This window comes from Microtus oregoni, unplaced genomic scaffold (assembly GCF_018167655.1).
Source record: "Microtus oregoni isolate MIOR12 unplaced genomic scaffold, Mior012 000038F_ref0000394, whole genome shotgun sequence".
Lineage (NCBI taxonomy): Eukaryota > Metazoa > Chordata > Mammalia > Rodentia > Cricetidae > Microtus > Microtus oregoni.
Genome location: NW_024543097.1, coordinates 12,958,765 through 12,984,159, shown reverse-complemented (window position 1 = coordinate 12,984,159; position 25,395 = coordinate 12,958,765). Strand labels below are relative to the sequence as shown.

General features: G+C 38.8%; 1 protein-coding gene across 2 annotated transcripts in view; it reads left to right on the top strand.

The window, feature by feature from the left end:
- Positions 1 to 25,395, top strand: part of Fer (FER tyrosine kinase) — a 315,759-nt gene that overhangs the window by 228,684 nt on the left and 61,680 nt on the right. For both annotated transcript variants that reach the window (XM_041631741.1, XM_041631742.1), the window contains one exon: positions 12,677 to 12,800. In XM_041631741.1, coding sequence (XP_041487675.1) covers positions 12,677 to 12,800 — 124 coding nt within the window. The remainder of the gene's footprint in view (positions 1 to 12,676; positions 12,801 to 25,395) is intronic.

Genomic DNA, 25,395 nt, shown 5'->3' with positions numbered 1-25,395 from the left:
GGCCAGAAGAGGGCACCAGACCTCATTACAGATGATTGTGAGCCACCATGTAGTTGCTGGGAATTGAACTCAGGACCTTTGGAAGAGCAGGCAATGCTCTTAACCTCTGAGTCATCTCTCTAGCCCCATTTTTTGGCTTTTTGAGACAGAGTTTCTCTGTGTATCTTTGGCTGTCCTAGAACTCACTCTGTAAACCAGGCTGTCCTTGAACTCACAGAGATCTACCTGCCTCTGCCTCCCACGTGCTGGGTTTAAAGGTGTGCACTATCACACCTTGAACTCACTAAGGTCTGCCTGCCTCTGTCTCCCAAGCATTGGGATTAAAGGTATGTGCCATCACACCCAACTACTATCTGTTTTATTTTAAGTACTTTTTCCTTTTTTTTTTCTTTTCTCTCCCAAGCCTCCATATATCTTTAACACACTGTAAACCATTTAGAGGTATTTTTCATCTTTGAATCTCTCTTTACTTTATATCTCTCTTTTTCTGAACCACATGAGTTTTTAATTTGCTAAGCAATATGGCTAGGATTAAAGCCGCAACTTTGATGGCTGGATCCACCCCATTTCTTAGCTTTCTGAGATTCCAGCCTCATGTTGGAGGTACTGACTGGAGCCATGTTTATTGCCACAACTCTATGGCGTTTCAGGGTCCCTGCTACCACCAAAAAGTATGCAGTCAGCTTTTCATCAACACCATTAAAGTGTTTCATGGCAGGACCTCAAAAGAGCTGAAAGGTTTTGCAGCTAAAGCTGAGTCAGGAAGCCTCTCTTAAATGAGAGTGCTTGCCTCTAGCAAGCAGAGCCCACTTGAGAAAGTGCTGTTATCAAGAAGCCATGCTTAATAATGTTATTTTGTGTCTAGAATTACTTCCCAAGTTCTCACAGGTTTTATGTGAATGTAGCTGTCCACACATTGCGCACCATTCTGTTGACCAAGCACAATTTGTAGTAAGGATGCTGCTAGTTTGTTCCCAGCCAATTAGCCCTGAAATAATCGCAGGGAAACTGTATTAATTAAATCAGTGCTTGGCCCATTAGCTCTAGATTCTTATTGGCTAACTCTTACATATTAACTTAACCCATTTCTGTTCATCTGTATCACCATGTGACTGTGGCCTACCTGCTAAAGTTCTGGTGTCTGTCTCCAGCTGGGCTACATGGCATCTCTCTGACTCTGTCCTTTCTCCCTGCATTCAGTTTAGTTTTCCCCTATCAACAAGCCAAGGCAGTTTCTTCATTCATTAACCAATAAAAGCAATACACAGACAGAAGGACTTCCCACATCACTCTCCTACTTCCCTTCCTCTTTCCTCCCCTTCTTCCCTTCTGTTTCCTCCCTTACTTCCCTTCCCTTTCCTTCCCTTCCCCTCCCTCCCCTCCTATCCTCTCCCCTCCTTCCTTTCACTTCTTTTCCCCTCCCTTCTGTACTCCTCTTCTCCATCCCTTCCCTTCCCATCTCTTCCCTTCTCTCTCCTACTTCCCTTCCCTTTTCAAGACAGTCTGTCACTGTGTGTTCCTGTTGGGTCTCATACTTAATTCTTATCTTTTGTCTGCTAAAATCACATGTGTGCTGATACACCTGGCTCCTGTAACACATTTTAGGTGCCAGATGTTTTATCCTAAAGTTTTGGATTATGCATTACTTTATTGAAACTTCTGATAGTTCTTTAGAAATAAAACAAAAACAATTTCTGTCTTCTAAGCTCAGTCTGGATTCTCAGTGGGCTGAATGAACCTGTGCTCCAATCTCTGTACTAGTCAGTCACTTCGGAAGATGCACAAACATCATTGGATGGGTTACAGTCTAAGACTGCCATCATGGCTGAAGATGAGGTTAATTCCATCTAAAACAGGATGGCATGGTTTACGAAAGGACATGTCAGTGAATGAGGAAATGCATAACCCACAATGCAGCTGCTGTGGCTCCATGCTCCTTTATGAAAATAATGTAAGCCACTATTAGTATGTTCTGGATCCTAGGACATGCTTGCTGATGTAAGTTCTTTTTCATTAATAGATGGTATTAGATGCCTATTTTGTAAAAGTTTAGAGAGATTATAAAGTACTCAAGGCTGTATGGGTTAATGAAACCTAGACAGTGTGATTTCAGTATCCATCCATTTCTTCATGCCATGGTCCCTCCAGAGTAAGACAACATTGCTGTTAAAAACTCATTAAATATTCTTATAAGTTCATTATCACTGTCCAGTTCAAGAAGATAATCCTCTCTTGCTTTACTGTGCAGTGCAATCACAAGCCTTCTATGACAGAACTGTAAAATGGAAGTTATTTACCCTCTTTTGCCCGCTTTGAGCACAAGATGTTTGCTGCATCCATAAAGTATGGTCCTCTGTGCCATGTGCATTCAGATATAAATATGTAAATACGTGTATACACATCTGCCATGCTCCATCCATAAAATGTGGTTACTCTATGCCATGTGCATTCAGATGTAAATATGTGAATACATACGTACACATATGTCACATGCTATATACTACATAAAATGTGGTACTCTATGCCATGCGCATTCAGATGTAAATATGTAAATACGTGTATACACATATATCACATGCAGTATACTACATAGAATGTGGTACTCTGCCATGTGCACTCAGGTATAAATATGTAAATACGTGTACACACATGTCACACCCTCTACACTGTCATATACAGATATCACAATACATGTATGAATATTGTGTGTATATGTCACAAAATCTAAAAGGGTTTTGGAACTCTGTACGCAATGAAAATGATAATAAAGCAACTCCACATACCGTACTACACATACACAGTAAAAGCTAAAAACTGTGCAAGTGTCAGGTTCCTTATTTACTAGCAGAAGTAAGTAGTGTGCAAGGAAAGAATTATATGGCCCAAGACTGAACTGCTTTATGATTACCTTAACTTCAGTACCATGGTCTGCTCCATGGGAGTTTACCTTCTAATTCAGGGCTCTTTTTTCCTTTTGAGTGTTCTTTCCTATTTCTTTTTTCTCTCTTTCTTTCTCTTCCTTCCTTCCCTCCTTCCTCCTTCCTTCCCTCTCTCCTTTCCTTCTTTCTTTTCCTGTGCATTGGTGTTTTTCCTGAGTTTATTTCTGTGAGGATGTTGGATCCCCTGGAACTGGAGTTGTGAACTTCATTTGGGTTCTGGGGATTTAACCCAGGTCCTCTGGAAGAGCAGCTGCTGCTGAGCCATCTCTCCAGCCCTCCCCCTCCTCTTTCTCTCCCTAGTTAACATATCAAGTAGTAGGTTTCTTTGGGGCATTTTCATGCATGCTCAACATTTTCCGCAGCTGTAATTCACCACCCTCCCACAACTGGCCCCCATCCTTCTAGCCTCTCTCTTGTTCATCCCGTATCTACCTTTTAAATATCCCATCTCTTTTGTCACAGATACTGCATTACTTTTCCTCTCCCTCTCCCGTTCCTTGACATCTCTTCTCCCTGCTCCTAGCCACCTTTCTGCATTCATCACCTTCAGATATGTGCTTTTTATTTGTTAGTGTCTGATGTCTAGTATAGATGATGTTGTCCTGTTACATAATAACTCTGTTTTAATTGTTTTTATGTATATATATATATATATATATATATATATATATATATGTATATTTTAGGGAACTTTTACAGTAGTAGGTGTTAAGTATTTTCTTCTGGCCAACAAACCTCTCCACTGACACAAATAACCCCAATCAAACCAAATCAGATCAAATTAAAAGATGCCCCTGGGTAGCCCCTGGGAAAACATGGATAGAAAAAGAGAGAGAAGGGGAGACCACGCAAAACCCTGAGACCACATGTTCATTCTCTGAGGGGCAGTTTAAATAGCCTGTGAGAGTGGTCTTGACCCTCCTCGGGGAGGGGTCACCATTTGGCTGGCATTCTCAGGGGTGGACTTTGGACTGAGGCAGCTTCCAGGGGAGAGAGCTCATGCCAGGAGCTGGTGTGAAGCCCCCAGCTAAATAGTAGGCTTCCATATGACTTTTTTGAGAAGTCTTTGTGCTGTTTATCCTTCTCTGTTACTTTCAGGACTTGAAATAAATGGATGTATTGCATTTAGAGTATCGATGAGAGAGGTTATTTTGACTTGTTTACCTTCGTGAGTAAGCTGGTGTTTTTCTGTTACAGCTTCTAATATGGGTTCTTTGCTTTATAGTGTTGACATCTTTGCTGTAATATGTCATTTGGAGGCTGAGTAGAGCCTCCCACAGCCTGTACTTTTCAGCTTCAGTGTTAATCTCTGTTCCATTTGTGTTCCTCAGCTTCCTCCTAGGAGTCTCTTGTTCTGGCACTGATGCAGGTAAAACTCCTCTCTTGGGGTTCCCAGTTCTCAGTCTCTACAGCTCAATCTCAGATAATAGGTTCTCTCTAGATGGTGCCCAGCTCCTCCCTGACCCTGTGCTTAACCCTAACAGAGTGACAAAGCAGGATTCCTCTCCACTGCTGAGCAAACCAAACCCTTCATCTTACTTGATATTGTATATCCTGTGGCTATGCAATATATACAATAATATATATTCTTAAAATAATACAAACAAATCTTTAAAATGAACAAAAAAGGTGAATTATCTACCTTTTAAGTTTATTTTTTAAAAGACAAAAAGCCTGTTGATTTCTAAGTGGCCCACAAAACATGTGTAACACTTAATTTGTGACTAAGATAAGAAAGGGGGAATTTTAAGGAGATTTAGGTGGGTGTTTATTTTCCAGTTGTTCACACCAAAGGAAAAAAAAATTAACTCTTCTCTTGTAGTGTTTTTCTATTTAAGGAAATCTAAATCTTCAGCAGAGTGTGAAGGGGGTCCAGGAAAGGGCAACCAGGGAGTAATCCTTCCTTACAATTTGGACTTTAATACAGAGGCCTGAGAGGAAGCAAATGGTTGTTTTCAAGATCGTGTGTTCTAACATAGTTTACGTTCTGCTTATTGCCATAAACTATAAACAAAAAGGAGAAAGAAAAGAGAGAGAGAGTAAAGAAGAAGCCACCGATGTTAGCCATCTCTTGAGAATGAGTGGGGCCTGAGCATTTGCCTGGCAGGTGCAAGACACTGCGTTTGTCTACAGGGAAACGACTTGTCAGGTGGAGCAGAAGGAGAAGAGGAAAGAGATAACCTGGCTCTGCTTCAGCAAATACAGTTCTGCAGTTCTGACTAAATATTTAAAAGAAAAATTTGCTTATAAACTATCATATTTCAAAGATTTGAGATTTATTGAGATAAGGGAAATATATTGTTAAAACACTTTAACTTTTTTCTAACTTATAAAATAAGATTGATTTTAAGTTTTAAATTGCTGTTTGGATCATAGTATGTTTGTCTTAGACTGTGATGGTTAAAAAGCTTTTCTAAGACATCAGTGGAGGCTGGAGACATGGCTCAGCTGTTGGAGGCTGGGCCAACAGCCAGAAAGATCAGTGGGATCTGCTTGATATGAAAACATGCATAGTAGGTGAATAACAGTCATGTCAGAATCAGAGCCTGCTGTGTATGTATGTACATATGTGTAATCATGTGTGCATATGTGTGTGTGTGTGCACGCGCGCACATCTGTGTGTATGTGTATGCCTGTTCTTACAGACATGATGTTGGCAGAAGTTTCTGTCCCACCAGCCATTCCAAAGTAACCTCTAAGAAGCTTAATATTAATTACAAATGCTCAGCCAATAGCTCATGCTTATTACTAGCTAACTCTTATATTTAAATTAACCCATACTTCTTATCTATGCTTTGCCATATGGCTTGACACCTTTTCTTATTATGGCATGCCTATCTTCTCTCTGCATCTGCTCACAGCTGCATATTCCACCCTTCTTCCTCCCAGCATTCTGTTTGTCTCTTCCTCCGAACATTATCTTGTTCAGCTATTGGCCAGTCAGCTTCTTTATTAAATCAATTACAATGACATATATCCACACAGTGTAAAGGATTATTCCACAGCATTTCCCCCCTTTTGTCTAATTAAAAAGGAAGGTTTTATTTTAACATAGTAAAATTATATACAAGAAAAAGAATTACCAAGTAAGAATTGCAGTTAAAATATCTAGTCCTTTTGTATTTGGCAAATTAGAGAAATATTCTATTATCAATCTTATCCTTATGACTCTAAAGTTTTATACATAATTTACCTTTCATCATAATTAAGGAAAACTTAACTATGACTATTCTAGTCTTCAATTCTGTTGACCCCAGAAGGGTGAAATGTTACTTAATAACAGGGGCATCTGGCTGCCTGGACAGTCACTCAAAGCTCTTTTGTAACATTAGGGCATCCAACTTTGGCCAGCAGGCCTGGGATTCTGACAGACTTTTTCAAGAAACAGGGAATTTTGAAGGACAGTCCTACCTTGCCTTAGCAAAGTCTCGCAGTCACTTTCTTTTGTGTCCTCCTGGTCCAATTTGAACAGTATACTGTCAGCAGTTGAGGCAAGGGTAGTTTTTTTTTGCCCGAATAGCTAGTTTTTGCCATAAGGAAAGCAAACTCATATGAAGTTTCTTCAGTGCCCATTATCGTCTCTGAAGTAAATTGGTACAGCAGAGTAGGTGTGTCTTATTGTCATGAAAAGCCTTAGGTTATTAAGCATATTAAATGTCATATTCTGTAGGTCTTTGAAGTATTTGAAGACCATCTATATATCTAAATATATCTGTGTATAAGCTTGGAAACATACCTAATATGACTAAGTTTGACTATTATAGATGACTATTAATTTGTATTTAATTATATATTGCATTTTTAAATGAGTTATATAAGCACAATACTCCAAACAAGAGTAGAAATACCCAAACAGTATAACAAAATTAATTTTAGATTTGTATCAATATACTAAAATACATACCAATGTGAAATATTTAAGACTAGTAGTTGGGTTTTTTTTTTTTGGTTTAAAAGTAGATTCAGTAATCTACTATTTTATCCTATCATTTCTATATCCCTCCTTTTTTTCCAAATGAAATCCTTGAGATATAATCTCCTTTGTTTAGTTTTTTTGAACATTATCAATAACAACTTGTAACCAGTTCCTCTTAAGTAATAACAAACATTTATAGCCAATATTTTGGAAATGTGGGCATTGTTCTTTAGATAACTTCCTGTTGTCCATGGGTACTAGAATCTTTTGGGGAACCTTTAGGAAGTCAAGTTGTTAGGTCTTGGCTGGAGATGTCTGTGAGCCTGGATCATCTCAGTCAGTGCCTTGCAGCTGTTCTGGATACTGGATTATAGGCGGAGCCTGCTTGTTCGTTTCCTGGTCAGCCGGGTCCAGAATAATCACACAGAAACTGTATTAATCTCAGCACTGCTTAGCCTATTAGCTTAGGCTTCATATTAACTAACTCTTACACTTTAAATTAATCCACTTCTATTATTTTATATTTTACCATGAGGCTCGTGTTTTACCTGTAAGGTTTCTTGATGTCAGTCTCCTTTGGAGGTTACGTGGCGTCTCCCTGACTCCACCTTCTTTCCTCCTCTTATCTGCTTGGAATTCCCACTTTACCCTATTCTGTCCTGCTGTAGGCCAAAGTAGCTTTATTCTTTAGCCAATAAAAGCAACACATACACAGAAGGACTTCCCACACCATTTCTCCTTCTCAAATAAAAAGGAAGGTTTTAACTTTAATATAGCAAGATTACATACAACAATACAGTTATCGTTCATTTATATTTGGCAAATTAAGGAAAATACTTTATCATTTATTCTGTCTGTGTGAGTCTAAAGTTTTATATCTAATCTATATTTCATCATAACTAAGGAAATGAGTAACAATAACTCTCTGTTCTTTAACTTCATCAAAGATCCCAAAAAGATATACTATTACCTAAGTTAATAGAAAGTGCAATTGTAAGCAACTTCCTTAAAACTCTAGAATTGGCAGACATTTTGCTTCCTGGACAGTCACCCAAAGTTCCAGTGCAGCATTGGAGTATCTAATCTTCAGCCTATAGGCCCACAGTATCCAGTAGACTTTTCCTTGAAACAGGAAATTTGAAGATCTGTTCTGCCCTATACAGGCAAAATCCATCAGTTGCTTTCTTCTGTGTCCTGCAGAATGTCTAGCAGACTCTTTTCATGAAGCAGGAACCCAGAAGGATGGTCTTGCTTTTAATCAAGTTAGCAGTCATTTTTCTGTGGGTCCTGCATGTCCAGTTCATATAGAATAACACCAAGCAGTTCAGGCAAGAGGAGTTTCTTGCCCAAATGGCTAACAAACTTTATAAGGAGCCTCTTCTATATCCATGATCTTCTTGAAGTAGATTGGTGCTGCCATGAGCAGATGTGTCTCATTGTCATGAAAAGTCCTGAGTTCTTAATACATTTTAAATGCCATATTCTGTTGCTCTTTGAAAGATTTGAAGAATAACTATCCATCTGAAACATATCTCTGTGCATCTAGAAAACTTAGCTAACATGACTATAAGCTTGACTAGTATAGATGACTATTAACCTGTATTTCCTAATTATACATTTCAATTTTAAATAAGCTGCACAAACACAATACCGTAATCAAGAGCAGAAATATACATATAACAAAATTGATCTTAAATTTGTATCAGTATACCAAGATCCATACCAATTCAAAATATTTATCTCTATAGCATATCCCTTTTTAAATGTAAATAAACATTTATAAACAATCATTTTGGGAACTTAGGCATAGTTTTCTCCAAACTGTTTCATGCCATTTGTTAGGCAAAGTAATTTTGGGGGTTCAAGGAGACCTTAGAGGAGGTCTTGGTTCATCAAAGCACATTAGCCTGGAAGAAATTTGCAGGTTCTTATCCTCTGTGGAAACAAAAGCAGAACCTCTTTTCCAATGCAGCATATCCTTAGACCAAAATTTTTAAGTCAAGATACCTTTAAAATATATATGTTGTTTCAGTTTAGCAGCCCATACAATGAAATGTCTCTTTGTTCTTAGCTCATTCACAGTCAAGAAAATTCAAAGAAAACACAATAATATACATAATCCAGATTCTCTGTGTATATTCTATCTTTAAGTGGCTTATTTTTTACTCTATTACTTTTCCTACAAATTTAATATTTATTTTATTATCTTTACCCCTTTAACCTATGACTATCTGTATATCATTACTGCCAGTACTCTTTCTTCTGTCAAGCCAGTGTGCATTTATCTAACACTGTGACCCATTTAGAGGTCGATTCCATCTGGATCTGTCTTTACTGAATATCTGTAATCCTATTCTGGCCAGGACTGCTTCTTAAAATGCTAAATGGCATGGCTAGGACTAAGGCTGCTTTCTTTGCCTTTCAAGTCTGCCCAGTACAACATGTTGGAGGTCCATTCACTGCCTCTGAGACTTCTGGGTGGGAGCTGTCCTCACCACCTCACCTCTGGTAACCAGTTGACCATGCTTCCACCAAGTAATTTGAAGCATGCTGCCCACAAATCCCTTTCAAGTGCTTGACCTCCTACAAGAGCCAAAGTTTATGCTGCCCAAACCAGGAAGCTGCTGTTTCTTATGCTGAGTCAGTAAGTCTTTTTGTAAAGGTGCTCCTGCCAGCAAACAGAGCCTATCTGAAAAAAGGAAGGAACTAAGAAGCTGTGCTTAACTTTGTTCTTTTGTATTTAGAATTTCTTTTTAAGTTTTCTTAGTTTTTTTGTGGACGTAGTTGCCTCACGTTGGTGCTACTGGATCACCTAGATGATCCATTACTATTGGTGTCTTGTACCCTTGTTCTTAAAATACTTAACCTTAAAATATGTTGCGGGAGGTCCTTCCACTCCAGCCTATAGCCGCTGAGATACCAGCCCATTGGGTTGTGGTCTCTCTCCCTTTAAAATAGCGGCCACTTCCCTCTCCTCTCTCTCTTCACTTCCTGCTCCACCGGCGACTAGACTCCCTTCCTGGTTGTGCAGAGGGCTGTTGTATGGGACGATGATCTGTAAGTTTTTTCCCCTTTAAATAAATACCAGCCTATTAATCATAATTCCAAACTGGTGTGGCATTGTTTGTGACTTACGCCTTCAACTGGCCCCCATCCTCTGTTGTGTTAAGAGCGGCGGGCTGCTTTCCCTGGCACCCGGCCGCCCACATGGCTAGCTTATGCCCCAAAATAATTACACAGAAACTGTATTCTTTTAAACACTGCCTGGCCCACCAACTCTAGCCCTTACAGGCTAATTCTCATATCCCGATCAACCCATCTCTAATAATCTGTGTAGCATCAGTCTTACTGGGAAAGATTCAGCATGTCTGACCTGGCAGCTTGCTTCAGGGCATCTGCCTGGGAGAGGGGAGCATGACCTCTGAGCTCACTTCCTCTTCCTCCCAGCATTCTGTTCTGTTTACTCCTCCCACCTATGTTTTAACCTATGAGGCCAAGCAGTTTCTTTATTACTTAACCAATGACCTTCCTCCATCAAAAATACATAAAGGTGACATCCATATCAGTATTAAAATAAGTATAGACGGTGTGTTATACACAAGTCAGCCAAAAATGCTTTTTTGTTTTATATTTCGGCAGGTAAAATATGTATTACTTGTTTTGTAGTTTTTCTAGGTTTATTTCTTTATGGCTGTAGCCAGTATTTCAGGGGGTCTTCTTCCTTGATCAAACCTGATCATCTTTAACTTTGAATAAATCTACAAAATCCACAAATCTCATTTCCTGTGGAAATAAAAGCATAACTTCTTCTCCAAAGTAACATATCTTTTGACTTACATTTTGAAGTCAAGACGTATTTTAATCCAGCAGTTTTCATAGTTCGGTGTGTCTTAGCAGCTGTCATTCCTTCATTAGCAATCAGAAAATGTAAAGACAGCACAATAGCATACAGAATCCAGACTCTGTATTTTCTGTCTTTATGTGGCTTCTTTTTTTTATTCTGTTACTTTTGCAAGGATTTTATTATTTTAAAACTATATTTTTTAACCTAAGACTGTATATACTCTTTCTCTTCTTTCTCCCAAACCTACCAGATCTTTATTTATTTTTAAACACACCTTGGCCCATTTAGAGATTTCTTTTTGTTGTTGTTCTGAATCTGACTTTACTACTTATCTGTAATCTTTTTCTGAACCTATGAGCCTTTATACTGGTAAGAGGCATGGCTAGGACCTCTGTTTTGGTTGCTGGCTCTGACCTGCTTGGTTCTCTGAGAGCTGAGCTTCATTACACAGGTACCAAAAAGAGCCACATTTACTACCCCAACTCTTGGGAAATGTTGGGTCCCTTGTAGCCACCAAGTAGTGTTTCTCCCACTGCTCATAAACATTATTTAAGCATTTGGTAGCAGGTCTTCTTAAAATAGCCACCTGTTTTTTTTTTTTTAATTATTTATTTTTTATTATTATTACTTTTATTTCCCTGATATGGCTTTTGAATTCATTTTGTTTTTACTTCTGTATTTGGACTGTCTGTTTTTGAAATCTATTTGAGAACAATTTTCAATTGATTCACAGGACAGTTTCTTCATCGTGTTAAGTTGCTTACTATTTGGAAGAAAAAGGCTTTTCATGATTGTTTTAGAGTCTTTGCATACAATCAGTCCATCAATGAGCCTGTTTCATTTCATTATTTCTGTTCCCACCAACAGGGAGCTGAGTGAACACTCTAAGGAGGTGATAAAGTAGAATTGGTCTCCTGTTACTAAGAACCTGATTTATTATTTTGACTTTTGAAAAAAAAACATCTCTCAGGCTCCTCTAGTGTACTTTCATAGAAAATAAATTCTTCTTAGCCACCTGTTTTTTGCGGCTAGCAGTGAGCCAAGAAGCTCTCTTTTAAAAGAGCTGCACCTCTGCATGCTGCTAGCAAACAGCGCCTACCTTGGTAACACCAAGAAACTGAGTTTGACTCCATTTTTGTGTTTTTAGATTCCTATTTGAAGCTTTGTCAGGTCTTAGGTGGAAATTCCTGCCCCATGTCGGAATGCCATTTGTTGGCGGAAGTTTCTGTCCCCCAAGCTGCTCCCCAGTAACTACTCGGAGCCTTAATATTAATTATAGATGCTCAGGCTTGATACTAGCTAACTCTTACATTTAAATTAACCCATATTTCTTATCTATGCTTGCCCTGTGTCTTGGTACCTTTTCTCATTACAGCATGCCCATCTTGCTTCTCTCTCTCTCTTTCTTTCTCTCTCTCTCTCTCTCTCTCTCTCTCTCTCTCTCTCTCTCTCTGCATCTGCCTGCCCTTCTTCCTCCCAGCATTCTCACACCTAACCTTATCCTGTCCAGCTATTGGCCAGTCTGCTTCTTTATTAAACCAATCACTGAGGCATATACTCACACAGTGTAAAGCAATGTTTCACAACATGGCTTAGTTTTAAAGTTTTAGTTTTTAGAGGTCCCTGAATCTAGAAATTAATATCATTTGAGTTTTTGTTTAGGCTTTTTGCTTATTGTATCAGATAAAATTTCTTTTAAAATGTCAATAAAGTAAATCAGTGCACACAGTGGCAAAGGGATAAGTTTGTCTTTGACTGCGTTTATGTGTTTGGTGGTTCCTGGCTGAGACACTTAAGGTACTTGATGTGTCTAGAGGAGTGATGGCGCCTGCTTCCCAGGATGTGATGTTTCCACGTTTCTTTTGTCCTCACATAAGAAACTGGGACAAAAGCTTCTCATGCTGTCAAGCCTCCTAATAAATGTCGCATATGACTCTTGTCACAATTCATCTCGTCTCTCTTCATCAATTTTTCCAGGAGGTGATTTCCTGTCCTTTCTGAGGAAGAGGAAGGATGAACTGAAGCTCAAGCAGCTCGTGAGGTTTTCCTTGGATGTCGCTGCTGGCATGTTGTATCTGGAGAGCAAAAACTGTATACACAGGTAAGGAGTTGTTAGAGAAAGTTTCACTGTTGTTACCACAACCCTGCAAAACTAACACATTTTCTGTCATATTACAGTCGATTCCTTTCATAAAGTCTATGTGTTGCTTTTTACATTTTGTGTGAAAACCTTCTTTGACAGTTTTCCAGAAACACTTGATTCATCCCTTACTAGAGGTAAGTACTTAATTAGAAAGTGGTTTAACTTCGTAGTTAGCATTTGCTTTATTGTAATTGTAAATAGCCTGACATGGCCTACACTGAAGTCAGAAAGTGGTTTCATGTGTTGCTGTCATTTTCTAAAATCATGGAATAGCATAATTCTGTAAGAATAATTCTTTCCTTCCTATTGCTGTTTTCTTGTTCTTATTTGTTTGAGACAGGGTCTCTGTAACCCCAGCTGTCCAGGACCTTGCTATGTAGACCAGGTTAGCCTCAAACTCGTAGAAAATCACCTGCTTCTGCCTCCTGAGTGCTGGAATTAAAGGGGTGAGCCACCACATCAGGCTATAACAATAATTCTTAACTGTAAAGTTGGCCAAGGGTAAAATATTTATGATTATTTCAAAGGAAATTTTAGAAAACTTATCTCTGAATCTTGTGTAGTGGCTTGGTCCTCCCACTTTACTGATTATGGTTTTATTTTATTTTTTAAAGTTTTTTTAAATTTTATTTTACATATAAGAAGAGGGTGTCCAGTCCCCTGGGGCTGAATTACAAGTGTTTTCGAGCCACCGTATGTGCTGGGAACTCTATAAAAGCAGTAAAGCTCTTGACCCCTGAGCCACCTCTGCTGCCCCTAGATTTTGGTTTCAACTGTTTGTAGCCGAGCGTGACCTTTAATATGGAACGTAGCGCACCTTGAGAGCTGTTGAAGAATCTGTGTCACATCTCAGATGTGGTTAAGCGGGAAGGAGGAAAATGATGTCGAGAGCTGGTGCGTGCAGGTTTTAGCTGCAGGAAGCAGTGCGCCATACTGTGTAAGCTGAGGGGTCTGCTGTCACACCTAGGTGCAGCAGCCATTACTTGTTGGTTTCTTTATTGTGCTGCACTTATGACTGAAATCTCTCATTACACGGCCTTTTACTTGGTGCTGTGTTACAAGTGTTGATTCCACATTGTGGGGAGGTTGTAAAATACGGAATTACACCAAACTCACCTCTACAGCACTGTTTTAATATTGTTCAACAATTGCATTTACTCTTTAAAAATGTCAGGGTGGATAATATTTTTTTAGTAACTAAGATGACTATGACTAAGCCATACCTCTATACTTCTGCCTAACTTTGTGTAAATATGTACCAACTCACACTGTAGAAATTTATAAGCCCTAACAAACATTTAAGTTTTGACAAGCTAGAGATAAATCAAGCTCTAAGTCTAAAATCATAAAAAGTCTTGCTCTTGTAGTTTGAGAAAATTTGCAATTTTTTTCTGAGATTTTTAGGTATTTTATGTATCAAACATTTCTTCACATTCTCTTCAGTAGCTGCTCTTAGGGTTTTCTCTGTTAGGCATATATGGCAGTAAGACTTAAGTAATATACATTATTATATTATTTTAATAATTTGTGAACCATCTATAATATGCTGTATCCTCCTTCTCCCACCACAAATCCTGGGGGTTAAACCTAGGCCTCCCATGTGCTAGACAAGTGCTCTTTCCCTGAGTTAAATCCCAAACCACTTTCTACTGTTTATTTTGAAACAGGGTATGTTTTCCAGGGTAGCCTTGAATGAACCATGTTATTCAAGCAGGCCATAAACTTATAATCTCTTTGCCCTATAATGATCTTTAATTTTTGGTATGCTGCATTTAAGGGAACCATTGCTTTAATTTCATATTATTTGCAATGATGACTTACCCTGAAAGAGGATGGCTTGTTAATAATCATATCAAAACCATCCTAGACTGCAGATGGCAATGGCATTTAATTTTGTTCATCTGTCTAAATCATATCATTATATGATGTAATATTTTTCCTTTTCCCTTTTAATATGCTTCATATTTTTGCATGTTTTTGAAAGCCATTCTCTGCATGACTAGTCATAGCAGTGGTCTGTGTTCGCTAGCTGATAAGATTTCACTCTCGAGCATCTTGAACAATGTCACTGAGAGCCGGAGTAATAAATAGGTCTCAGAGTTAAATCCAAACTTCAGTGATTCATATTGGCTCTCTGGGCTATGTGCTAAGAAGAAATCCAGGATCTGCTACAAAGATTGGTAATTGATTAGCTATGTATAATAATCATTAACATAAAAGCCCCAATTTTGTCATTCTTGGCATTCAGTAACCTTCTGTTTTTATTCTCATAAATATATTTCTAATGCTTAGTCTTTGACATGATTTTCACTAGCTATAATACAGAAACAGTGTATTACTTTTCTGTGATCACAGCCATTGAATTCTTCTAATATATCTCTTATTTCCCATGCTTATCATGAGAACTAGAAGAATTTCGTATCCACAGCAGATGGTTTTGGTTCCTTCTTAAACTTAGATGTACTCCTTTTTCTTTTCATTTCAATAGAGCAATATACGGCATTGTATTAAGAGAATAAATCATTCTTTGTGTAGAGCTATTTCTCCAGGAGAAGTAGTATTACAGTGGAATCAACTTGCTTTATATTTAAAAATGCAGTCAGTACATATTATCAAAGATACCCAAAATATGTTGTATTTACTTCAATAAAGGGTTTTTACCTTTGTAATAATTTCTAATCGTGGTATTTTAAAAATTAATTTAAGCAATATAAACCATGATGAAAATTTTTTTCATTATTTTTAACATCTTAAAAATTGGTAAAATAAATACATATTGAAGATTATAAAATCCAAGCAGCAATTTATAATATGCTTCAAATTGTTTTTTTTTTTATGGTGAAAAAGTGTATATTTAGAATTAGCCGGCTGGGCTCAGTTTAGATGATTCCAATTTTGTTGGCAACATCCAGAGCATCATAATCAGGAGCCAACCGAACATAGTCCTTCTCTCCATCGGGCCTTATGAGGGTGTTGACTTTGGCCACATCAATGTTTCTTCACAGCCTGTTTGATCTGGTGCTTGTTGGCCTTGATGTCCACAATGAACACAAGTGTGTTGTCTTCTATCTTCTTCATGGCTGACTTGGTGGTCGGGGGGAATTTGATGATGGGTAGTGGTCAAGCTTGTTCCTCCTGGGCGCGCTCTTCCGGGGGTATTTAGGCTGCCTTAGTAGCCGCGGGGTCTTGGGCCACCGAAAGGTGGGTGATGTGCGGATCTTCTTTTTTTTTTTTTTTTTTTTTTTGGTTTTTCGAGACAGGGTTTCTCTGTGGCTTTGGAGCCTGTCCTGGAACTAGCTCTGTAGATCAGGCTGGTCTCGAACTCACAGAGAGCCGCCTGCCTCTGCCTCCCAAGTGCTGGGATTAAAGGCGTGCGCCACCATCACCTGGCTTCGGATCTTCTTTTTATGGCTCTGGACGCCTTTCAGCACTCGAAGAAGGAAGCTCCTGCCCCTCCCAAAGCCGAAGCTAAAGCGAAGGCCTTGAAAGCCAAGAAGGCAGTGCTGAAAGGCGTCCACAGCCACAATATGCTTCAAATTGTATGACTTAACAAATGCTTACTTGTTCACTGATTCATTGACTAAGTTAGAACTCAGACCATGAATGTATTTCTAATTGTCTCTCTGCCAAATGTTTCTCTTTAACATTTGAGCAACATATTTTCTTCCTTCCCTTTTCCTCTTCCTCCCTCCCTCTTTCCCTCCCTCCCTCCTCCTCCTCCTCCTCCTCCTCCTCCTCCTCCTCCTCCTCCTCCTCCTCCTTCTTCTCTCTCTCTCTCTCTCTCTCTCTCTCTCTCTCTCTCTCTTTCTTTGTTGCTATAAAAAAAAAACCAAAATAATATTTCATGAACGAAAAGTAAGTGTGTAAATCCAGTGGAGAAAGTAAGAGAGCATTCAGACATGGCCTGCCTTTGGAATTTGTTTGCCTTGGTTTCCATGAACTTCTGCGACAGTTCTCTTGATAGTCTGTTTTTAGCTGTAGCAGTTTCTGCTCATCAATAGGGACTTGAACATGTTTGTTTGGGCCTGATTTTAATCATTCAACTTTCTTTATAATAACTTCATAAGCCAGTATGAAATTCTTTTCTGCTGTGTCTGAACTCCACTGAGGAACGGTGCTATCAGATCATTGTCCATGTCATAAAGGGTATTATCCATGACTCACCCAGAAGTGACGTCACTAAAGACATAGTCGACATAAGCAGCAATGGACTGTCAGATTTTATTTCTGATGGCCTCACTGTAAGATTTTATTTTGACTTATTCCTAAAAGTTGGCTGACCGTTGCCATTCTTGGATATTTATGAACATTTAGAAGGGATAAGCCTCTATTGTTACATGCTTTAGTTAAAAATCGTATCTATATACAGGTATGAGAATATTACTTAATCCCATTTCATCATCATCAGTAATACAAGGGTGATTAAAAATGATTGTAACTCTTTTTTTCTTTCCTTTTTTTTTTTGGTTTTTTTGAGGCAAGGTTTTTGTTATGAAGCAACAGCTCTATAAATTAGTCTGACAGGCCATGCCTAGGACTCCTGACAGGTTTCTCACACCCTTTGTCTCCAGTACAGTTGTCTTCCTACTCTGGGGACCTGAGATCTAAAATGCTCCAAATCGGGACAACTTTGAGCACCGTCATAGTGACACAGTGGGAAAATCCCACATTTGAAACTTTGTTTTATGTATTTATAAAATTATTATCATGCAATATATTAAGGTATATGTTAAATATAAAATATATTGCACTTAGATTTAGATCCTATCCCCCAAGATACTCCATTATGTATATTCAAATGCTAAAATTATAAAATCTAAAATACCTTATCCAATTTTCAATAAGGAAGATGCAAAATGTACTTTACAGATGGAGGCACTTAACCTGTGCAGTGGTGCAATGGGACAGTTGTGGTCCCTGACTCCAGATGGTGTAACAACAAAATAATGACGCAAAGAGAAAATCAACCTTGTGATGATATGAACAAGGTTCTTTGAAAGGGTTATGAAGAATGTATACTATGACCTGTTGGGGTTTGTGTGGGGACTGTGTGGTATTGGGATAACCAGGAAAGCTCTGCAGAGCTTCCCACCTCACTGAGGTGTGATAATCTATTGCTGGATAGGAGGGAGCATAGTCTATCTGAAGAAGAGTTAGGAGGCAGGAGAGATGGCTCAGTGGTTATGAGGACTTGCTTGTTGCTCAGGTTCAGAGGACCAGAGTTCGGTTTCCACCGCCACCTCACAACCATCTGTAACTCAAATTCCAGGGCATAGGACACGCCCTTCTGGCCCCATCAGCACTGCACACATAACATTGCACCTGCCCCATCACACATCCCATGACCCTGTGCTCAGTAGAGGCCCTTTAAATAACAGTCCAGGAAAGGATAGATAAAGGTCATTCTGACTTCCTCTTGGATGGAGCTGACTGTGGGAACGACTGAGAAGGTGACAGCAGTGGGAGCTCACTGAGCGGGAGCAGCACAGCTCGGTCCAAAGTCAGACGCATTCTGGAGTCATCGTCTCTGGTGTCTCTTGTCTGTGTGGCATAGTGTGGCTTCAACACACAATATACACATTTGGAACTACACGCATCATCACAGCACATACCAACAACAAATGTGTGGAGCACTTTGACTCAGATTCAAGACTTTTGTGTCATGAATATCCTCTTTTTACCGTACATATATATAGAAACATGATGGTTTAATTACAGAAAACAAAGATGTTGATTTTTTGTACTGTCATTCTTAGCCTAGAAAGATCAAATTAGCTAATCTTTGGATTGGATTACATTAGAATGTTTGATTCTTAAAAATTGCTCCTTGATTTGCTGCTTGAGTAGCATTTTAAATTTACTATGTGAATTTTTACTTGGAGTTAGCACTTCTGAAATATTTGAAGTTGTTCTAAACATACTTCTGCCATTTTGTATCTATTTGAAGCAATATTCTCATCATTGACAAAATCACAGCATCAATGAACTATGAAAATGTTGTCCTTTAGTATCAATCATTCAACCAGGATTTAATTCTTTTTGTTGTGGTTTGGTTTGGTTTTTGAAACAGGGTTTCTCTGTGTGTGTTCCTGGCTGTCCTGGGACTCTGTTGACCAGGCTAGCCCTGAACTCACAGAGATCCACCTGCCTCTGCCTTCTAAGTGCTGGGATGAAGAGCATATGCCACTATCACCCAGCAAAAATTTAATTCTTGGTAAATCTTAATTAAATTTAATTACTAAAAATAAAAATAAACAATCTTTCTCATTAGTATAAAATTTTTACTTAATTTTTAAAAATTGTGATATTCATATGCTAAGTATTTAAAAATAAACTTCTTTATGAACTATCAGTAAATATTTGATATATGTATGCATAATATCTAATATGTTAATTATAATAATATGCACTATTTTATCACCATAGTCATTTAAAATGCCCTAAGCTTGTGGAATCAGTTTAAGAAGCTACAGTCTACACAGTTAGTGTTTTACATGGACAGAGTGCGTATCACTCCAGTGACTGTGTTTGTTTTTTTGTTGTATTTAGTAGACCTTGGACAAGTTGAATATTCCTTGGAAGGCTGGGTACCAGACATGTTCTGTCTGCAGACTTCATAATGTGTTCATATACATGTCCTGGATACTGCAGACTTTGTAGCATGTCCACATGTTCTGAGTACTGTAGATTTTGTAATATGCACAGATACATGTTCTGAGTACTGCGGACTTTGTAATATGTACATATACATGATCTGAGTACTGTAGACTTTGTAGCATGTCCACATGATCTGAGCACTGCAGACTTTGTAATATGTACATATACATGCTGGCATATCTTGAAATGAGACTCATGTCTAAGCACAGAACTTTTTGCATCTCATATACACTTAAATGTAATACCTGAGGTATTTCATACAATGCTTTCAGCATACCTTGCTTTGATAGCAGCCTGGAATATGAGGTCATGTGTGGAAATTGAAATTAGCACCTGTAGTGCTAACAGCAAACATGTAACAACAACTGTAATAAGAATATGTAATGAAAACTTCCTTATTTTTTACTTGTATTCTCAGCTGACTGAAAAGGAAAAAACAAACAAAAAACAAATACAAAACCCTGCAACAGCGTCTGGCACTTAGAGGTTAAAGAATGGATTTATAGTGAATCTCGGCTCTGGTTTTGTCCTTGGTCTCACAGGTCTGTGTGAGACTTTCCTGGCTTCAATGGAAAGGGTCTTTGATCAATAGGAGATGGGAGGCGAAAGGCCAATTGGCTCTTTGTAGGATGCTCTGGCTTAGATCTACCGAGAGCAGCAGACGCCTGTGCAGTGGGATCTTAGAGAGATGCTTAGGGCCATGGCGCTTTGTTACTGCGGCTCTGAGTAGCTAGAACTTGAATTCCTTTCACTCTGCACTCCATTGTTTAGAGGCCTTCCTCTGCTCTTCTTGTTAACTAAAACTACAGGATTGACAGGAGATGTGTGATAAAGAGTAGCTGAGTACACATTTATGACTATTTAGCCCGGACATTTGATGATAATTTTAAATATTTTGTATTGGGTTATTAGGTTTTTGTTCTGTGCACATTTTAAATGAGCACTTTTCATATAGCAGAATAGGAATAAACTTTGACATATGATGGATGAATTGGTCAATAAAAGTTCCAAAGTATTGATATCAGATGACTGAGGACTCTATAAAATAATTGTTTAACTCACAAATGTTAACCTTTCAGTTGTATTTTTTCATTTCTTTACACTGTGTAGATGATGAAAGAATTAATCTTATCCAATGGCAAGCTGTATAGATTATACACACATAGTCCAAATGTCTTTTTGGAATGCCAATGAGATTTATTTATTTTTTACTGTTTGAATGTGATCATTCCAGAGTTATAAGATGACAGTGTCCATGCCTTCCTCCAAATCCTGTCACCAAAGGTGCACATAGCCTCTAGGCTTTTCAGCTGTGCATAGTGTGTGCTGTGTCCTCTGTGCTCTGGGACCAAGGTCGTTGTGCACTGGAGAAAGCAGCAATGCATAGAGTGTGCTGTGTCCTCTGTGCTCTGGGACCATGGTCACTGCGCAATGGAGAAAGCGGCAGCAGTTGAGAATTTTTGCAGAGTGTTCATTTCTGACATGTATTTTGAAAGAATTGTTAAGGAGCAGATGTGATGTTGTGTAGTGTGGCATAGGAGGCACCATTGTTGCGTCTCTGACCATGTGAGACCAGCCCATTCCTTATGGAGGCAGCAGTGGCTCCAACAGAGAACTTAGTTCCTTACCAATGAGAGAAGCCTATGAGGAATGTTAGTCCCCACTGGGTAAAGTTCTTAAATTGTACATTTTGCCTCTTTAAAATTAGACTTCTAGTTACTCATAATTTAATAAATGGATAAAATAATTGTACCTGTGATTTTAAGACCTATAAAAATCACAGGCAAGACATTAACATAATCTACAAATGTCTATAACCAAATGAAACATACTTCATGTGAAATTTAATATTTTCTCATTTTTAAAAATGGCCTTGTGCTATCTTACGATTGTTTTTATTATAAAACTTGGAACGTGTGGTATTGGGATGCATGTGTTGTTTTCAGGTAGGTGTTGATGCATGTGGAGGCTGTAAGTTGGTGTTTGGATGTCTTCCTCTGTTACTACTCTTAGCTTGGTTTTTGAGACAGGCTCTTTCAGGGAACCTAGAGCTACTAATTAGCTAGACTGGCTGGCCAGCATCACCAGGTATAGATTACAGGTGGACACCATAGTGCATGGCTTTCAGTGGGCGCTGGCAATCCAAACTCAGGTCCTCATGGCAGGCAATTTACTGACGGAGCCATCTCACCAGTTCCCCATATTATAAGATATGGTTCTTCTCAAATGTATACCATGTGAAGTAAAGAAAATTAAAATTTTCATGAAAAACATATACTCAAATACATATTCTAATGCAAACAGAATGTTGAGCTTTCTGTATTTCTTTTATGATATCATATACTCTTACTGATGAAATTCTTTTTTCTTGTCTTTCTTTGTAATTTCTAAAGTTCCATAGATGATACCATTAAAAATCCATGTGTTTTTTTAATTAAAAATTTAGATTTATCTAATTTATGTATATGAGTGCTTTGCCTGCACATATGTATGTACACACTATTGTAATTTAGAAGAAGTGGCACGAGAGAGAAAGAAGACACCATGAGACAGAGTTCACGTGGAGGGATTTTATTAGGGGAAGGGAACTTAAAGGGAGGGAAGGGGAAGGGGGAGACTGGCCTCTGAGGACAGGAGCCGCAGATTGAACTGGATTGACTGCTGACTTGAGATTTGATCTGAAGGTTTGCAGCATGAAACTATGAAATAGAGCAGGCTCATAGAGTTGGTCTTGACCCTCAGAGCTAGGGAAGTCACAGTAGTGTTCCAAAAGGGGAATTCATGTTTATTGTAAATCACTGTGGCCTAGAAGAACCAAGACCACGCTGAAGGGAGATATGTATGACTGGGCAAGTGTTGACTGAGTTTTCTGTCCTGCCTGGTTTCCACAGTCGTTAAGTCCCAAAGAAATGACACAAAGGTCTACATTAGTTATAAAATGATTGGCCCATTAGCTCAGCCTTCTTATTTACTAATTCTTATAACTTACATTAGCCCATTATGCTTGTGTATGTTAGCCATGTGGCTCAGTACCTTATTCTGTGAGGCAGTCACATCTTGCTTCCTCTGTGGCTGGGTCACTATGGCCGACTGCACGTCCCTCTTCCCAGCATTCTTGTTGCCCTGCCTCTCCTGGTCGCCCCACCTATACTTCCTACCTGACTACTGTCCAGTCAGCGTTTTATTAAAAATAATACAAGTGACAAGATAAAAGACCATTGTTCCACAGCAGGCAAGGAAGCTTTCACAGACACAGCGACAGTGGAATCAATACCCTGGGTTGTACAGCTGAGTACTTGGGCTCTATTAGAAACTCTACAAGACAATGTTTTGTTTATGGGCAAGAGAGCATTGTGTTTAAGGTTTAACTTGTAACACGTTGAACATGGAATGCCCATAAAATACATTTGAAGCTATTAGTTGTGCAAGTTTATATTATGTATATATTTTTCTATATAAATATATATTTATAACATATATATATATATATATGGGGGAAAGTCTAATTTAGATGTAGCCATGTGAAGATAGTGGGAACCATATATCGGACTGAGGCAACAAAGACAAGTTTAAAGACGAACAAACACATGCTAGGATAATCCATGAGAAGTGGACATATGATTTTTGTAGTTCACAGTTAATTTTGCTTTCAGATTTAAAAAAAAATCAGCATCAAATTACTTTTAATTTAGGATGATAGTGTACCACCAGTCTACAGATAGCAAAATAATGATGTTTATGTGACTTATTTAAATCACCATTCTGATGGCTGAGTGCTTCCTTTAGAGCCCTAAAACAAATCGTATTAGTATTGTAAGTTTCCACTCCCACAAGAACAACACCTCGATAACAAAAGGGAAGTGTATTTTATGGCCTTCATAAAATTTTCAGATTCCATTCCAATGAATTATGTAAGAAAAACAGATTTGTAGAAGTTCCATGCATGGAAATCAATATATGGGGGGAGGGGCATAGGAAAAAAACCTAGAGACTAACATCATTCTTTTTTGAAACCTTTGTTGTATTTCACCAGAACTCCTGGTGACCTTTGAAACAAGCTAGCAATGAAATAAGTGAGCTGCTTGATTCTCCTCTCCAGCACCAAGAACTGGAAAACAGCAGATTATATGGCTATTTTTTCTTTTTTTTAAATTTATTTTATTTATTATGTATACAGTGTTCTATCTGAATGATTTCTTGCACACCAAAAGAGAGCATCAGATCTTATTATAGATGGTTGTGAGCCACCATGTAGCTGCTGGGAATTGAACTCAGGACCTCTGAAAGAGCAGTTAATGCTTTTAACCTCTGAGCCATCTCTCCAGCCCCCGGCTATTTTTTTTCCACATCTCGAGACGCATATATTGGTTTTTCTAAAATAGAAACATTTTCCCTCTTTTTCTATAATAACAAAACAAATTTAGAAACAAACTTCTCGGGAAATAAAAAAAAAGTATATTTCTTTCTTCCAGTCATCTGTTTTTCTAGTCATCTGTTAAAAGGATTGCTAATACCTACCTTGTAGTTAGTGCTTGTGAGGTTTAATCATAATAAGAGGCATAAAAGTCTTTCCAAAATCTAATTGATTATAGCATTCAGTCACTATTCAGGCATCAAGGAAGGAGTTGGATGCCAGGGCATCTTAAAAGATGGAAAATGAAAGCATTTTGAACAGGAAAGAACCTGCCTAAAGATATTCTAGTTTAAAAAAAAAATACTTGAATAATATATTGAAAGTGTAGACGAGAACCATGCTTAAGTAAGAGGAGTGTGGCCTCCTGTATCCTCTCCAGACACCCACCCTGTCGGTCACTGTGGCAGAAACTTGGGTTGGCAGCAATGCCAGCCAACTCAGGGCCTTCCTTGGCTGCGGCCGCCCAGCAGGCCCAGGCCGATCATAGCCAGAGCTTTGTGGCTGTTCATACATTCACTCTTATATTTCTGTATCTCCATTTGCAGGGCTTTATTTACTTAGAAGAAACAGACTATGTTGTGGAGAAAGCCTTTTCAGACATGCCTGTGCCTGCTAGATTTCTTTATGGAAAGGGAGAATTCACTTTTCCCCAGTGCGTTTTTATGGCATCGCCATTTCAGAGCTCAACTGAAGTCATCTGATCAAACATTCAAAGGCTGCCATGGTGGGGGGTATCTAGGAGGTAAGAGGGTGGCTGTGATGCTCTGCAGTGATGCCGCCTTGTAGAAGGAGCTGCGGGCAGGCCTGCTTTTCATCCCACCCGGCTCCCGCTTGGCTAGCTTAGCCCCAGAAATAACAACACACAAATTGTATTCATTTAAACACTGCTTGGCCCATTAGCTCTAGTCTCTTACTGGCTAACTCTCATATCTTGCTTTAACCTATATCTAATAATCTGTGTAGCACCACAAGGTAGTTGCTTACCAGGAAGATTCTAGTGTATGTCCATTTTGGGCTGGAGCTTCATCGCATCTGCCCTGGAGAGGAGCAGCATGGCATCTGCCTCATTTCCTCCCAGCATTCTGTTCTGTTTACTCCACCCACCTAAGGGCTGGCCTATCAAATGGGCCAAGGCAGTTTCTTTATTAACCAATGAAATCAACAGATTGACATATGACCTTCCCACATCACTGCCTGGATTTCATGGAGAAGAGGGCACATTTCCCCTCCTCAGCACAGAGCAGTTCACATTTCCATATACCTATGCCATCTGATTCAGCTGCCTTTCTTGCTGTCTCTGCCTGAGTTAGAAAGTATGGCCATGATCTAGAACCTCTGTGTTTGGCTGAGAGATGTGAATAGGCCTTCATCACTCCAGACTCCGAGGATTCGTCTTCCCAGTTAACAGCTTTAGACTGTTTGCCTCTGCTAGAATGAGTGCTGTCTTCTGCTGTTTGTCTTGATTAGTTCCAAGTTCCCCTG